The sequence below is a fragment of the Gouania willdenowi genome, chromosome 17, assembly GCF_900634775.1.
Source record: "Gouania willdenowi chromosome 17, fGouWil2.1, whole genome shotgun sequence".
Lineage (NCBI taxonomy): Eukaryota > Metazoa > Chordata > Actinopteri > Blenniiformes > Gobiesocidae > Gouania > Gouania willdenowi.
In genome coordinates, this window is record NC_041060.1 from 34,837,980 (window position 1) to 34,854,733 (window position 16,754).

At 40.9% G+C, this 16,754-nt stretch overlaps 1 protein-coding gene across 14 annotated transcripts in view; it reads left to right on the plus strand.

The window, feature by feature from the left end:
• Positions 1–16,754, plus strand: part of obscnb (obscurin, cytoskeletal calmodulin and titin-interacting RhoGEF b) — a 121,790-nt gene that overhangs the window by 52,632 nt on the left and 52,404 nt on the right. For 10 of the 14 annotated variants that reach the window (XM_028472945.1, XM_028472935.1, XM_028472932.1 and 7 more), the window contains 12 exons: positions 2,144–2,425; positions 2,508–2,813; positions 4,894–5,175; positions 5,258–5,533; positions 8,949–9,230; positions 9,313–9,588; positions 11,283–11,555; positions 11,628–11,894; positions 12,297–12,566; positions 12,818–13,084; positions 14,413–14,679; positions 15,799–15,911. In XM_028472945.1, the coding sequence (XP_028328746.1) occupies positions 2,144–2,425; positions 2,508–2,813; positions 4,894–5,175; positions 5,258–5,533; positions 8,949–9,230; positions 9,313–9,588; positions 11,283–11,555; positions 11,628–11,894; positions 12,297–12,566; positions 12,818–13,084; positions 14,413–14,679; positions 15,799–15,911 (3,161 nt within the window). The remainder of the gene's footprint in view (positions 1–2,143; positions 2,426–2,507; positions 2,814–4,893; positions 5,176–5,257; positions 5,534–8,948; positions 9,231–9,312; positions 9,589–11,282; positions 11,556–11,627; positions 11,895–12,296; positions 12,567–12,817; positions 13,085–14,412; positions 14,680–15,798; positions 15,912–16,754) is intronic. The other 4 variants (XM_028472936.1, XM_028472946.1, XM_028472942.1 and 1 more) reach the window with 4 other exon arrangements.

Consider the following 16,754-nt stretch of genomic DNA (forward strand, 5'->3'; position numbering starts at 1 on the left):
TAAAGATAAAGGTAAGCTTTGGCAACAGATCTACAAACAGACTGATTTTTGAGGTCAGACACTGACGATTCAGCTTTACAGTCCGACGAGGAACTGAAGTCCAGAGTGAAGCTTTATTCAGTGGAGAAGATCAGACCCAGGTGCACTTCATCAGCTGATTGGTAGACAATCCACCTGCCAAGCTGCCACCCACCTAGAGAGAACAGAGACTGCACTACCTGGCTTCCGAGCCAGAGGGCGTGACAATTTAAGGTTTATTTTCCCAAACTCCCATGGCACCGTAAGACCTGAATAGTAATGTTTGTGTTTATTTCAAGCCAAATTGCAGCATCTAGTGGTCAAGCATAAGACTAATAATGATTGGAATCAATGTGACTGACATATTACAGTTACTAACTTGTTTCTAAACTTGTGGAAACCTTTGGCACAGTTGTGACAAAGTGAGCTTCTGTCTGCATTTATTGTACAAAAACATGTGTATCTTTGACCTGATGTTTATTATATCACCAAACCTACTGCAGTTGATGTCCATCCATTAGTTTAATTAATTCTGCTTTTACAGCCTTCGATAATGAGAATTGGCTTTAGTTTTTTGGGCGGACTATAGATTTCTGTCTTTAAAACATGATCCCACAGGTCACCAGCATTGCTGACTGTACTTTGGTGGTCAGGGACAGCAGTGTTGTCATCTTTTTCAACTTTTGTTTGGCCCTCCATCCTCCTTGTCTTTTTACTATTCTGCCTTTACTAGTGTGTGTGAACTAGCTTTACAGATAGCGAACAGTCTCCAATAAAGGACCAGGGAGCGTCTTGCTGTTTTGATGTGTTTTACTGGAAAGTAGGGATGTAACGATTCACTCAACTCCCTTTTTTTTTGTCTGCACATGCTGTCAAAGGTCAACACTACAAGTGTCTGAAGTTATTGTACAAAAACAATAAGTTCAAAGTGCAATCTTTTTTGGACAGCAAAGCATTTTATTTTATTTTTTGTTATTGCAATTAAATAAATTGCATTATTTTATTGCATAATTGTGACCATCACCAGCCCTCCCTAAGGAAGGGTAAGAAACACTTTATTAAAGGGAGAATATAAAAAGAGAGGGCAGTGGTACACCTAAGTGAGACAAATGATGACTGAAAAATATTGCTTTATTTTTTTTGGGAAAAAAAACTGTCAAAAGAATCCCTTGATAAACTATTCAAAACAATGCAATTTAACTTAAAATAAATCTTGAGTGAAATAAAGGAATAATACAAATGAAGAAGAAGCCTATTATTTAAATTCTGGTTCTATAGTAAACAATGCAAAACTACATAATAGTTATTTGTCTTTTTAAAAGTGCAACTGAAAATGTATTTTGTGCCTTAACAATTGGACTTTTTAAAAAAAAAAACAAAAAACAAAACAGTCATTGCACTGTATTTACGTCAAATATTTGTTTGGACCAGCAGAGGGCGCTGGTAACCCAGTGGTCGGTTGGCATGCAGATATTCTGTGCAGTAAAGAAGAGATGCTATGCGCTAGCAGACAGAGCTAATAGAAAAACGTGACTTTTACAGATATTCACGTAATATTACAGATATTCTTTCGGTGCTAAAGGGGGAAGGAATCATTTATGAACATGTTTAAGAGTAGAAGGTGGCCAGAAACAAAGTAGTCGCAGATTCCATAATATACATATTATATGTATATTATATTAAATATACATTACAACATAAAATAAGTAGTTTAGAATTAACTAAAACTAAAATAGATGGATAACAATACAATAAATAATCAAACAGCATTTATGGGATTTATTTAGGTATTAATTGATTTAGCAGTAGACGATTCTGCCTTGGTATTTTCTGGATGGTAGTTCTTAGTTGTGATCTCCTCATAGGTCTGATAGACCTTCAGTTTTTTATCTATGAGGCCTACACTGTCTGTATCTGATGAAAAATAAAATGGTTGTTTCCAGCAGCTTTAAGCTAAAAGCAACGATCAGTGCGTAGAGGTAAATCTAGATCTAGAAAATTCTAGTTTTCATACCACCTTTTATTTTTATAACACCCTATATAGATGTTCCATTGCATGTTGGTAGGTAAATGTTAAAGTGAAGGTGTTGCAGCTGTGCTGATGTTTCTCTCTCTGATGGTGCAGAGCTCCAACAGAAGTCGTGGTTCTCCAACAAGGAGTCGGTGCAGAGGGAGGTGAAAGCTGCTCTGTCCCACAAAGCCTCTCTGAGCTGCGAGGTGGCCGACGCCAAGACGGAGGTGAAATGGTACAAAGATGGCAAACTGCTGAGCTCCACCAAGACGCTCCACACTGAGTCAAAGGGGAGGAGTCGTCAGCTGCTGCTGGACAGTGTGGAGAAGAAAGATGCTGGAGAGTATGTGTGTGAGGTCGGCACTGAGAGGATGGCTTTCAGGCTGCAGGTGGAAGGTGAGGTTGGATGGTTGGAGCAGAATATTCCCAGTGCCAAACGTCTCTGTGTTCATGAGAACGTTCTAAATGTGTCCTGCAGAACCTCCAGCCGTGTTCTCCAACAAGCAGTCGCTCCAGCAGGAGGTGAGAGCGTCTCTCACGCAGAAAGCCACTCTCAGCTGTGAGGTTTCAGACCCTAAGGTTGAAGTCAAGTGGTACAAAGACGGAAAGCTGCTGAAATCCAGCAAAGACGTGCATATGGAATCCAAAGGCCACAGCCGACAACTGGTGATAGAGAAGATGGAGAAGAAGGACGTGGGAGAGTACACGTGTGAGGTCGGCACTGAGAGGCTGGCTTTCAGGCTGCAGGTGGAAGGTGAGGAGGAACACATGCTGAAGTTTAAAGGTCCAGTATTATGTTATTTTTCACTCATCTCCATTAGTTCTAAAAACCCCAAAACATAGAATTTAAGGTTTATTTTCCCAAACTCCCATGGCACCGTAAGACCTGAATAGTAACGTTTGTGTTTATTTCAAGCCAAATTGCAGCATCTAGTGGTCAAACATTAGACTAATAATGATTGGAATCAATGTGACTGACCTTTGGCACAGTTGTGACAAAGTGAGCTTCTGTCTGAACTTATTGTACAAAAACATGTGTATCTTTGACCTGATGTTTATTATTATCACCAAACCTACTGCAGTTGATGTCCATACATTAGTTTTTAGCCTTCTCTACTGAGATTTGGCTTTATATTTAATGTAAATATTTAGTTGTTTTTAGGTAGAATACAGATGTCTGTGTTTAAAACATGATTTATTGTCACTCAGTATCATATATTTATAAAATCTCATATCATCTGTAACCACTAAGGGTCCTACTTCATTCTGAACAAAATTTAGCCATGTAGGTCATGTTTAATCTTAAAAACGTTATTTTTATATGTATGTGATTTTCAGAGAAAAATAGCTGGAGGTTAAGAGACAATAGTCCATTATTGTGTCTAACCGCTGTGTTGCATTGGGTCACAAACACGTCAGATTATAAAGTCATATGAGGCAGTATAACGGCTGCTAAAAGTGAAACTGATTGTGAGCGCTCGTGCTGCGCGGCAGGCAAATAAACTCTCAACTATTAGCTGAGTCAGCTGTTTCAAACACTCACATGAGCTGCTTTCTTGTCTTCCTCACCTCTACCGACCACAGGAATAGTCCATTAACTCATTCACTGCCAGCCATTTTACAGCATTTTGACTGATTTTTAAAGACCCACAGAATATTTTGTACAATGACAATGTAAAATCTGAAACCAGATTCTGAAAGAATAGACTCTTTCTTTTCTTTTTTGTTCCTAGCTTGTTTTGTTTTTTTGTGATCAGCAGTTGATTAGAGGTAAGTTTCACACAAAAGGCCAGTTTCTGACAAAAAGTTGAGAAAAATGCCTTTTTCTGAAAAATCCTGTCAGTGACTTTGAAGCTTTTTTTTTTGCCTTAGTGACACCTCAACATTGCTTTCCTTCTATAAAACAACAAAAACAACACTGAGACCAGGCTCATGGCAAAAATAATATTTATCGTGCAGCACCCGTCAGAAGTATGTATTCATATAGTGGGAGCTTAAAGGTAGGGTAGGTAATTTTCTCCAGAGACACTTTTTAAGTTTTTGGTTGAAATTGTCTTTATGTCCTGACGGAAATTAAGATCTTATTTGCTCTGAAAAAGGAACAAAGAAATTCTGTCAACTGTAGCAGCTGTAAACCTGTAAAAACTTCGACCAATCAAAAAAGATGATTCGTTTTTTTTTTTTAACTAATCACGTCTCCCTATCTCTGCTTGTTCTTGACCCCTTACATGCACTCAAAGCACGTCACCGCTGACGGACTTAAAATGAGATTTTAGTCACGTTTTTAACACATATAATGGTAAAGTTTAGTGTTTACTTACTGCAGAATGAGACAACGAAGTTTCTACACAATACAAGTGATGAGTTGAGGTCTACTTCTGGAGCAGTGGTGCTCTTGCATGTCAGTGAGACAGAGCACAGAGGGGTGGGGGGAGGGGGGTAAAGACACAGCCATCTGGGAAGCTACATTCAAAATCATGCTAGCTTTAAAAAATCACCTACCCTGTCTTTAAGTAGAGTTGTCATTTATGGCCAAATGAGTATGTGTTTGAAGGTTGGATGTACAAAGAGGTGTACATACTCTGTAGTGTTATAAAGGGGTTTATTTGTGGGTGCAAAATAAAATAGTGTGTGTGATTGATCTGGTTTAATTCTATGGGACATGAACAGGGGTGCTTATCTGAGCAGTTTTAAGCTAAATGCAAACAATCGTTGATCAGGGCGTAGAGTTAAATCCTTTCTAGTTTTCATACCACCTTTTATTTTTATAACATCCTATATAGATGTTCCATTGCATGTTGGTAGGTAAATGTTAAAGTGAAGGTGTTGCAGCTGTGCTGATGTTTCTCTCTCTGATGGTGCAGAGCTCCAACAGAAGTCGTGGTTCTCCAACAAGGAGTCGGTGCAGAGGGAGGTGAAAGCTGCTCTGTCCCACAAAGCCTCTCTGAGCTGCGAGGTGGCCGACGCCAAGACGGAGGTGAAATGGTACAAAGATGGCAAACTGCTGAGCTCCACCAAGACGCTCCACACTGAGTCAAAGGGGAGGAGTCGTCAGCTGCTGCTGGACAGTGTGGAGAAGAAAGATGATGGAGAGTATGTGTGTGAGGTCGGCACTGAGAGGATGGCTTTCAGGCTGCAGGTGGAAGGTGAGGTTGGATGGTTGGAGCAGAATATTCCCAGTGCCAAACATCTCTGTGTTCATGAGAACGTTCTAAATGTGTCCTGCAGAACCTCCAGCCGTGTTCTCCAACAAGCAGTCGCTCCAGCAGGAGGTGAGAGCGTCTCTCACGCAGAAAGCCACTCTCAGCTGTGAGGTTTCAGACCCTAAGGTTGAAGTCAAGTGGTACAAAGACGGAAAGCTGCTGAAATCCAGCAAAGACGTGCATATGGAATCCAAAGGCCACAGCCGACAACTGGTGATAGAGAAGATGGAGAAGAAGGACGTGGGAGAGTACACGTGTGAGGTCGGCACTGAGAGGCTGGCTTTCAGGCTGCAGGTGGAAGGTGAGGAGGAACACATGCTGACACTTCCTCAGCCAGGGAAACATGCTCTGAATATAAACCATAGCTCAGACTCTATTGTCACAACTGATCAGGGTTCCAGAGGTGGAATCAGTGACTTGATTGACTTCAGGTCTTTTAATTGTTAGTGACCAATTAATTTTAGGGTAAATATCAGCTCAGACCCAGAAGAGGATTTTCAGATTTGTAGAAATAAAATGTCTCCTCACACTTTTACATTCCGAGCCTGTAAAATACTCTGTTTCTGTTAAAGCTGCAGTATGTAAGTTTTTTTTGGCGCCATTTGGTCTTAGTTTACAATGGGACAGGTACATTTCCAGACTGATTCAGGATCCACAGGTTCTACCACAGGTGGAACAGCTATAGTTGGTATCTGGCTGTTGGCTGTTTGCCCGACGAGCGCGTTTTTCCACTGCGGTCTTCCTCTGCTTGGCCTCAGAGTAATCAAGTCATCTGCTTAGTGATGTCACCAGAGGTCTCTTTCCCTAGCTGTCCTTTCCCACATTACGGGTTCTATGTTTGTTGATTTCAGGCCTCCCTTACACACATGGATGAAACAAGGGTGTGGTCTTCTAATGGGCCTTTTTCCTGAGGATGTTTCCCTGTAAGGCAGATCTTTGGGGATCCTACCATCTGGCATATGATGGACATGTCCTAGCCAGCGCAGCCTGTGCTAGTGGAGAAGAGCGTGAATGCTCTGCAGGCTGACTCGCTCAAGCACTTCAGTGTTAGTCACATGATCTGCTCATCTAACTTTAGGGATATATCTGAGGTTACACATGTGGAATGCATTGTGCTTTCTTTCGTGCTTTGTGGGCGTTGTCCAACACTCACTACCCTATAGAAGGGTGATGAGGATGCACGCTCTGTACACAGACACTGGCCACATTTTTGTGGTAGCTTTAATTCCTCTTTAAAGCGGAAAAAAGTTAATTCCTCTTTAACCTGACCTTGTAAACACAGAATTCCTTATGCTAATTTAATTCCGAATTAAACCTAATTCTGAGTTAGGTGGCTGGTTTATTCCGTATTTAATTCCAAATTAAATAATTCCTCTTTCTTGTAAACAGTTAACATCACTTAAAGCCACTTTAAGTTAAGTCCAGTTGTTTTGCACATGCTCGATTTGCGGCGATGACGCATTTAGTGACGACATAATCCAACATGGCCGCCCGGACTAGAGCTGACATAATAATAAGAGCCTTTAAAGACATGGATCTATTGAAAAGAGTTGATGGACGGAGGCATAAACGTGTATTAACACGGACACATGGACTTGTTAAACACACGGAGATCAGCAAACGGAACAGGCTTCACAGGACGGGTGATACTAAAACCTGGAGACGGAGTAAATGTGTCCCATACTGCATTCACAGGCTATAATATCACCAGTTTATCATTGTAACAGTTGTTAGAGTAGGGGTCACCAACCTTTTTGAAACCAAGAGCTACTTCTTGGGTACTGATTAATGCGAAGGGCTACCACCTTGAGACCTCAAAATTAGGGAGATTTTCAAAAGAGCGGGGGGGGGGGTAGTTTGCTTTTGAAAGAGAAAATGAAATAATTCAATTTCACAGTGTTCTTTTATTTGAAAAACACATATAGAGTAAAGAACAAATTCCACAGTACCCGTGCAAATGGTAAATGGTGGTAGTAGTAGAATAAATAAAATAAATAACATAAAATTAAACAAAAAAGGCATACATTGCATAAATTATCCATCAATCTATGCAATGTATGCTTGAAATAAAAATTATCAACAAAAGGAAAATTAAACATAGCCTATACAACAACGGCTATAACCATAACAGAAACACTTCCCTACACATGGTCGGATTTGATTTTCTCCTGATTTCCTCACTGACATTGTCCGGGCGGACCATCCTTCACTGAGCGTCGTTTCCGGCCGGACAATAATAACGATTACACCTCTTCTTATGCGGTGTAATCGTTATTATTATTACAACAATATTATTATTACAATAATATAATTACACCACATAAGAAGAGGAAGAAGAGTCTTCTTCCTCTTCTTATGCGGTGTAATCGTTATTATTGTCCGGCTGAAAACGACGCTCAGTGAAGGATGGTCCGCCCGGACAATGTCGGGCAGAAATCAGGAGAAAATTGGGAGAATGGTGGCCCCGGGAGATTTTCGGGAGGTACACTGAAATTCGGGAGCTCACTGGTAAGTGCTGCTATTTGAGCTATTTTTAGAACAGGCCAGCGGGCGACTCATCTGGTCCTTACGGGCGACCTGGTGCCCGTGGGCACCGCGTTGGTGACCCCTGTGTTAGAGCTACTGTCTTTACCAGGGAGCAAATATTTATTCCTGGTGATTGTTTTCTGAAGTTTTACCGTGATTTCTTTACCTGTGATTAGTTCTATTCTCTCTTCCGCTTCGTGGACCAAAGTGTGTTATTGTTGAGCTGCTTCAAATCTACAATCAAAATAAAGGTGAAAACAGTTCTCATGTGTGGTGTCCTGTGTTATAGCCGACAATAGAAGGTTTGTTGTGTGTTTCTCACAATAGATGTGATACGTCACGTTCACCCCCTGTCCAATCAGAGCCTTCCCTACCCCCAGACCTAAAACGGATTTAACTAAAGCCGAATAAACCGGTTTTCCTTGTAAACCTCAATTCAAGAATGACTGTTTCCATGTAAACACGAAGCTGAAAACTTTAATTATAAATTATTTCATTTGGAATAACGGATTCCAAATTAAAAAACACCATGTAACCGTGTCCACTATGGTTTTGGTTCAGACACGTTTTTTGAGTCTGGCAAACATGGTGTAAGCTCGACCAATCAGCCGGCTAATCTCAGTGTCCCAAGAGAGGTGGTCAGAGATAATTGAGCCTGAGCAGCTACAGGTGTAGCCATGGGATCGAACCCCCAACCTCTCAATCAGAAGACGACCACAGTCTCCCATGAAACTTTCTGCTGAGGTTAAGTTTGGTAAAATGGGTTGGTATAGCACAGGTTGTGCTCCAGCAGCCTCTGCTCATTGTGGTTCTTCTTCCTAAAGGCAGATGGTCAAGAGTCATTATCCACACCAACTCTGGTGTTAAAGTCACACAGAAGCAGTAGATGATCCTGCCTTGGTATTTTCTGGATGGTAGTTCTTAGTTGTGATCTCCTCATAGACCTTCAGTTTTTTTTTATCTATGAGGCCTACACTCTGTTTCTATCTGATGAAAAATGATCGTCTACAGCAGTTTTAAGCTAAAAGCAAACAATCGTTGATCAGGGCGTAGAGTTAAATCCTTTCTAGTTTTCATACCACCTTTTATTTTTATAACACCCTATATAGATGTTCCATTGCATGTTGGTAGGTAAATGTTAAAGTGAAGGTGTTGCAGCTGTGCTGATGTTTCTCTCTCTGATGGTGCAGAGCTCCAACAGAAGTCGTGGTTCTCCAACAAGGAGTCGGTGCAGAGGGAGGTGAAAGCTGCTCTGTCCCACAAAGCCTCTCTGAGCTGCGAGGTGGCCGACGCCAAGACGGAGGTGAAATGGTACAAAGATGGCAAACTGCTGAGCTCCACCAAGACGCTCCACACTGAGTCAAAGGGGAGGAGTCGTCAGCTGCTGCTGGACAGTGTGGAGAAGAAAGATGCTGGAGAGTATGTGTGTGAGGTCGGCACTGAGAGGATGGCTTTCAGGCTGCAGGTGGAAGGTGAGGTTGGATGGTTGGAGCAGAATATTCCCAGTGCCAAACGTCTCTGTGTTCATGAGAACGTTCTAAATGTGTCCTGCAGAACCTCCAGCCGTGTTCTCCAACAAGCAGTCGCTCCAGCAGGAGGTGAGAGCGTCTCTCACGCAGAAAGCCACTCTCAGCTGTGAGGTTTCAGACCCTAAGGTTGAAGTCAAGTGGTACAAAGACGGAAAGCTGCTGAAATCCAGCAAAGACGTGCATATGGAATCCAAAGGCCACAGCCGACAACTGGTGATAGAGAAGATGGAGAAGAAGGACGTGGGAGAGTACACGTGTGAGGCTGCTGCAGAGAAGTTAAGCTTCAAGTTGCAGCTCAAAGGTAAAAAGTTAAGTTTTCATTGCACTTTGTTGATGTTTTCTGCAGTGATGTCAAGAGAATAGAAAAAATCAAATCAAATCAAAAAATGTGTGATTAATAAACGATGCTCTTTTTTAATTGTACCTAAAAATGGCTGAAAAACGCCCTCAACTTGAGGTATTTTCATTTAAATTACATTATTGTGGCAGATCAAATCATTGGTATATAAAAAAGTGGCTTCATAAAGTCATTTATTGTTTGTTTTTAACAGATGCAGGTGTAGATATTTACATTCTGCTGTATTTGAAACCTAGGGTCCTAGTCCTACGGGCCACCTGTCATATCGATGTTTAGTTTTGTCAATCTCCAAATAATAGAAAATACAGGTGAAACAAAACGTCATCTGTAGTGCTAAAAGTTAGCACATCATAAACAGAAAGAACACTTTTCTGACACCGAACTTGTTTTTTCTCTCCTTCAAATAATATTTAGAAAGTGAGTTTTTTCATTTCAGTCAGCGTGCTGGCAGCATGTAGCAGTTAGCACTGGCCGAGTGTCCGTGCTAGCTGCTACATGTTTAACATTGAGGTGCTAGCTGCTACATGTTTAGCGTTGAAGTGCTTGCGGGGGTTGCAAAAGTTCTGGTAATCGGCAAATTCTTTCTTGCGCACAACTATGCTTTAGTTTTCCATGCGGTGTTTTTAAAAGACAAAGCTCAGCAGTTTCCCTTCTTCTACTGTAGACTGTGCATCAGTGTTATGGCTATACCAGGAACTCTTGAAATGAGAGGCTCCACGCTGTTTGGAGTGCAAAACTAAAAAGCGATTAATAACCAGGGTTCTCACCAGGAATTTTTCACAGCATAGGGGGATTGTGTGGTGTGCGATTTTGAAATGTTTAACTCTTTGAGAGCCAAATTTAGTGAAGTAAAGCTGAAGTTCATTTTATCTTTGTTCCAGCCTTACTTTAAAGGTAAGTTATTTGTTGAAATGGTGAAGGTAATGATAAATGTGTGTATATACTGTATATATATATATATATATGAGGTATTATGAGGGACCTGCAGTAATATTGGAACAAACACACACGCGCTTGGAGGAAGCATGCGCACATACCTAAAAAGGAAATCCAGCCCGAGAGAACACGACCCAAACCCGACCCGATTAAAGCCGATGTCTCTTTAAGCCCGAACCCGTTTCAACCAGACAGTATTCACATCCGTGTGCGCGCATGTAGAATTATTCATTGTGAGTTATAAACGAGCAGCTTCATGTGCGCTGTATACAGGGAGCATCGGGAGCAGCTAAGTGGCTACAGGGGTCCTCAGGTAAAGACAGAACATCAGAGTAGATTGCCTATATTAAATATACGGTGCGGCTGATGTACAGTATGTGTTTCTGGGTTATTCAGATTAAAAAGAGAGTTAAAACACGCCTGGAAGTCCTTTTAGTGTCCAAGTGTGCAACAATTATTACGACGGTATTAAAGGAAAAAACAGAAAATCCCCCCGAGGTTTCTGAAAACGAAGCGTAGGGGGCGTCATCGCTCCGTAGGGGAGCAAATTTACAACGTCAGGTGCCCCTACGCTCAACAGTGCTGGCGAGAACCCTGACGATGTTATTGTTTTAGCGCATTATTTTTTCCTGTAATTAATTAAACGTAATAAATTAAAGTGACAGCCCTAGTTTTCAGCACTAAAAGTGTCTCCTGTGCAGAAGCAGTGGTGAAGTTCCAGAAGAAAGTTGTCCAAGAGTCACTTAGTGTTCAGGAAAAGGAGAGCGTTGTTCTGACGGCTGAAGTGACGGCAGAGAGCGACTCCATCAGGTGGTTCAGGAACGACGTGGAGCTCAAAGAAAGCCCCAAGTACAGGATGAAGAAAGACGGACTCTCCACCAGCCTGACCATCAACTCCTGTGACGCTAGCGACAGCGGCACGTACTCTTGCAGGACCGCAGACGACCACCTGGACTTCAGAGTGCAGGTCAAAGGTCGGTCATTGGTGAACACACGGCTCCTCTGACTCTGTCTGTCGGGGTCTGATGCTCCGCCTTTCTTTGCAGAAGCAGCCGTAAAGTTCTGTGTTCCTTTGGGCCCGGCCTCGGTGGAGCTGGGAGGAACTCTGAGTCTGAGCTGTGAGCTGAGCCACGCCTCGGCCGACGTCCTCTGGCGCTGCAGCAACCGTGAGATCAAACCTGGGGCGAGGCACAGCCTGAGGGCAGAAGGAGCCAGGAGGATCCTGGTGGTCACCGCTGTGACCAAAGAGGACGAAGGAGAGTACAGCTGTGAGTGCAGGGACGACAGGACATCAGCTAAAGTCTCCACCACAGGTAACCACTGTTGCTAAGTAACCTATGTGATGTCAGCTTGTTTGTTTTATTTTTTTCCTGTTTTTTTCCGTTGTTTTGTGTATTTTGTGTGTTTTTGCTGTCATATTGTGTATTTTTCTTCTATTTTTTCTTCTCCTTAAGTGTATTTTTTATTCTTTTTGTATTTTCCTGCCTTTTTTGTCATTATGTGTATTTTTCTGGTATTTTTTTCTTGTCCTTGTGGCATTTTTTGAGTCATTATGTGTATTTTACAACATAATTTTGTACATTTTTGGAGTGATTTTTTCTGTGTATTGTTTTGTTATTTTGATGTTTTTGCTGTTTTGTGTATTGTTCAGTAATTTAGTAGATTTTTGGTTCCTCCTGGTTTTTGGCTGCTAATAAGTACTTTTTGTTTCACAGCTCCCAGAGTCGCCAGGTTCACGACCAAAGTGAACAATGTGGCGGCGACGGAAGGAAAAGACGCCCTTTTCAAATGTGCCGTGAGCCCAGTGGACGCCACGGTGAAATGGTTCCACAACGGTGTAGCTGTCACCACGGGGCCCAAGTACAGGACGGAGCAGGGCGGGGGCCGCCACTCCCTCACGGTGGTCTCTGTCACTCAGAAGGACGCTGGGGACGTCCGTGTGGACGCGGAGGGAAAGAGTTGTCAAGCTGCGCTGCAAGTTCAACGTATGCTAACACAAAACAACACGTGTGTGTGTGTGTGTGTGTGTGTGTGTGTGTGTGTGTGTGTGTGTGTGTGTGTGTGTGTGTGTGTGTGTGTGTGTGTGTGTGTGTGTGTGTGTGTGTGTGTGTGTGTGTGTGTGTGTGTGTACATTTGGAGTTTTAGATTTATTCTCATTATCCAGGGAAATCAAGAACGTACAGTATGTGTGTGTTGGTAACTGACAGCTGTGCCACATTGTGTGTGCGTCTCTCAGGTGAACCTGTGATGTTTAAGAAGAAGCTGGAGAACCTGGTGGTGGAGGAGCAGAGTGAGGTCCATCTACAGGTGGAGCTCAGCAGGGCTTCAGACGAGGTGCGCTGGATGAAGAACAGCGTGGTTCTGCAGCCCACGGGGAACATGGAGATCCGTGTTAGTGGAACAAAGCAGGAGCTGCTCTTCAAGAGCGTGACACAGGCCGACCGAGGTTTCTACTCCTGTGAAACGCTGGACGACAAGACGCAGGCTAAGCTCAGCGTGGAGGGTGAGCGTCCACGCCGTTACTTTGATTATTAGGAGCTTTAGCCACTCTTCACTTCAAGTCATGATGCAAAGTCATTTCTTATTTGTGTATTTTTGTTGTGTATTTTTCCAATATTTTTCTAGTATTTTTGTGTATTTAATTTTTATCCTTTGGTATTTTCCTTTAATCTTGTATTTTTTTAAAGTCACTATTTGTATTTTTATATCATTTTGTATGTTTTTGAGTTTTTCAATGTATTGTATTATACTATGTTTTTGCTGTTGTATTGTTATTTTCTGTTGTTTTGTATATTTTTCCTGTACTACAAAGCTAGATTTCCTCTGATCGCACTAACTTATCTTATTTAATCAGTGTGTGTTGCACAATGAAGCTGGCTAATGACTTACGGAGATAAATCACCATGGTAACTTAGGCTGAATGACTAACTTGGTCAGGACCAGGTTCTGTTCTGGCTAGGATCTGAGCGAGTACTAAAGCTCCGCCTCCTGACCAATCAGATCCTTAGAAAACGAGCTGTCCAATAAAAGGAGGATCATTGTGAACACGTCTCTGTGGATGTTTATGTGACGCTGACAGGAGAGAGAATATTTATCCTTTATTCACTGATGACATCATATAGGAAACATATAGATTTATATCTGATGGACTGATCTACATTAGTCAGCTGATAAAACCTGCATGTGTTGAACACTTTCCGACCCATAGATTCATTAATAAATAAATTAATTAATGTATTATGTGGTGATGCAGAGCCTCAGTCCTGTAGATTATATAAATATGTTCCACCTTATGATGTAGGCTGATTATTCTCTGTTTATAATCTCACTCAATCATTAACATGAATTAATTCCTGCATTAATTACTTCCTGCTTTTACTGCAACAACAGTGTTGATTTTTGGTCTGAATTATGGATTTTAATTCTTCATTTTTTTAAAGAATAGAGCGTGCACGTAGCTAGGTTGGAATCAACACGTTTAGCTTAGCTTGTTGTAATCTAGATTCATAGGACAGCGTCTGTCTGACAGACAATGTTTGGTTATGTGAAGCTAACGGAGATAAATCCAGGATATAGTTATCTAGCTTAGTAGTACAGGCCCTTTGTGCATTTTTAATATTATTTTGTATTTCCTTATAATTTTGTATTTTTTTAAGTCACCATTTGTATTTTTCATATAATTTTGTATGTTCTTGGAGTAATTCTTTGTGTTTTTTGGTGTATTGTTTTGTATTTTACTATGTTTTTGTTGTTGTTTTGTGTATTTTTGGTCATTTTTACCAAAATGCACACAGTGCTCAAAGTGTTGTTTGTTGTTTGTTGTGCTTACAGCGAGGAAGGTCCATGTGCTGAAGGCTCTGACGGATACCACAGCACACATATCACAGACGGTGACACTGGAGGTGGAGCTCAGTCAGCCTGATGTCGAAGGCACCTGGACCAAAGATGGAACCAAGCTGAGAAGAGGAACCAACTGCCTCATCAGCGCGCTGGGCCCCAAGCACACTGTGACGCTGTCCAACCTGAGGAGAGAGGACGCAGGGCTGGTCTCCTTCACCGCGGAGGGGGTCCACACCTCAGCTAAGCTGCTGGTCACAGGTAGGACCAGTATCATGCTTTACAATGGTCTGTCCTGGTTTTATGGCCAACAGGTCTTCAACACTAACTAAAAAAACATGCATTAATGCACAAACCGACTCCAAAAATACACAAAAATATACAGAGAACACAATTACACAAAAGCACAATACATTCTATAAAATGGCAACAAAAAGTACACAAAATGACTCAAAAACACGCACAATGACACCTAAAATCTACAAAACATACAAAATTACAAATCAATACACAAAATTGCCACAAAAATACACAAATTAAAACTATTATAATCAGAATTCATCCTAAATCACACAAGATCACTACAAAATGAACAGGAAAAAAATAGATAAAACAGCAATATGCACAAAATACAAAAATTCACAAAAATGATTAGAAATTAAATTAGGCAAAATGGCAACAAAAATACACAAAATGTGAAGTAATATTCAAAACAACAACATAAATATACACAATGAATCCAAAAATACACAAAAAACAACCAAATTAATCACAACTAGAATATTTGCATTTTCTGAAGAAAATGCAAGTGAGAATGCAGGTGATAGCCTGCATCGCACTGCATTAGCTTAGCATTAGCTAGTATTAGCATTAGCTCGTATTAGCATTACCCTAGCATTAGCACTAACTTAGTATTAGCATTAGCTTAGCATTAATATTAGCCTAGCGTTAGCATTAACCTAGCATTATAAGTAGCCTAGCATCAGCATAAGCCAAGCAATGGCATTAGCCAAGCAATGGCATTAGCTTAGTAATATGCTTAACCTAGCATGCACACTGACGTAACATTAAAATCAACCTAGCAAAACATTAGCGTAACATTGGTATTAACCTAGCATTAGCACTGACCTACCATTAACATTAGTATAGCATTGGCATTAACCTAGAATTAGCACTAACCTAGCATTAGCTAAGCATTAACCAAGCAATAGCTGAACATTAGCAACATTAGCAATAAGAGGTTGAACTGGGTTGAAAAGGTTGAAAAAGGTACAGATACAAACAATGTGTGAAGAAAAGCAGGGGTTGGTCATGGGGAGAACATGGTAACTCCACACAAAAGGTCCTCAGTGATTGTGACGCTAACATCTAATCTTCCAGAACCTCCAGCTATGATCTCCAAACCTCTGATGGACGTCAGCGCTGCTGAGAAAGAGAAGGTGACCTTGGAGTGTGAGGTGTCTCCATCCAACGCTGACGTTCACTGGTTCAAGGTCAGACATCTTCTACTTCCTGTTAGCGATGCTAAAGCTAGTGTGGTGTTAGCATAGCCACAGTTAAGGTGAGGGACACCAGGGTTGGGCTGAATTATAATTGCAATCACGTAATTGATAATTAATTACAATTAAATCGTAATTATAAATGTAGTTTTAATTTTGAAAATTCTGTTGCTGTCCTAATTAAATTGTAATTGAGTTTAGATCATTGACTTTGTAATTGCCATGAAAAAATTGTCAGTTATAATTTTACGCAAAAATGGGTTGAGGCTCATTTTTCACTTACCCATGTTCAATTATAATTAAATTACGATTACAATGACCAGCAGTTTTTCAAATTACAGTTAAATTACAATATTTTTTTATCTTCAGAAAGTCAAATACAATTAGTTACAATTACTAACGTTCAATTACAATTAATCATAAATACTGAGCCTGAAATAAATAATAGTGAACCTTCCTCTTGTGTTAGCTTTCTGTTAGCATCTCTAATGATAATGGGTCCAATATCAGCTGTAAAATACACTAAAACAATCTATTGGTTACCTTGTTAGGCTTCCTCATCAATTAGAATATAGGTATTAATATTTTTGGTGTTAAACAGCTAACAGCTAAATGTTAGTATAGCTCTTCGTTTTTAAGGTTAGCTCTTCGTTTTTAAGGTTAGCTCTTCGTTTTTAAGGTTAGTTTAGCTGTTAGCTCTTCGTCTTTAACATTAGTTTAGCTGTTAGCTCTTCATCTTTAAGGTTAGCTTAGCTGTTAACTCTTTGTCTTTAAGGTTAGCGTAGCTGTTAGCGATTCGTCTTTAAGATTAGTTTAGCTGTTAGCTCTTTGTCTTTA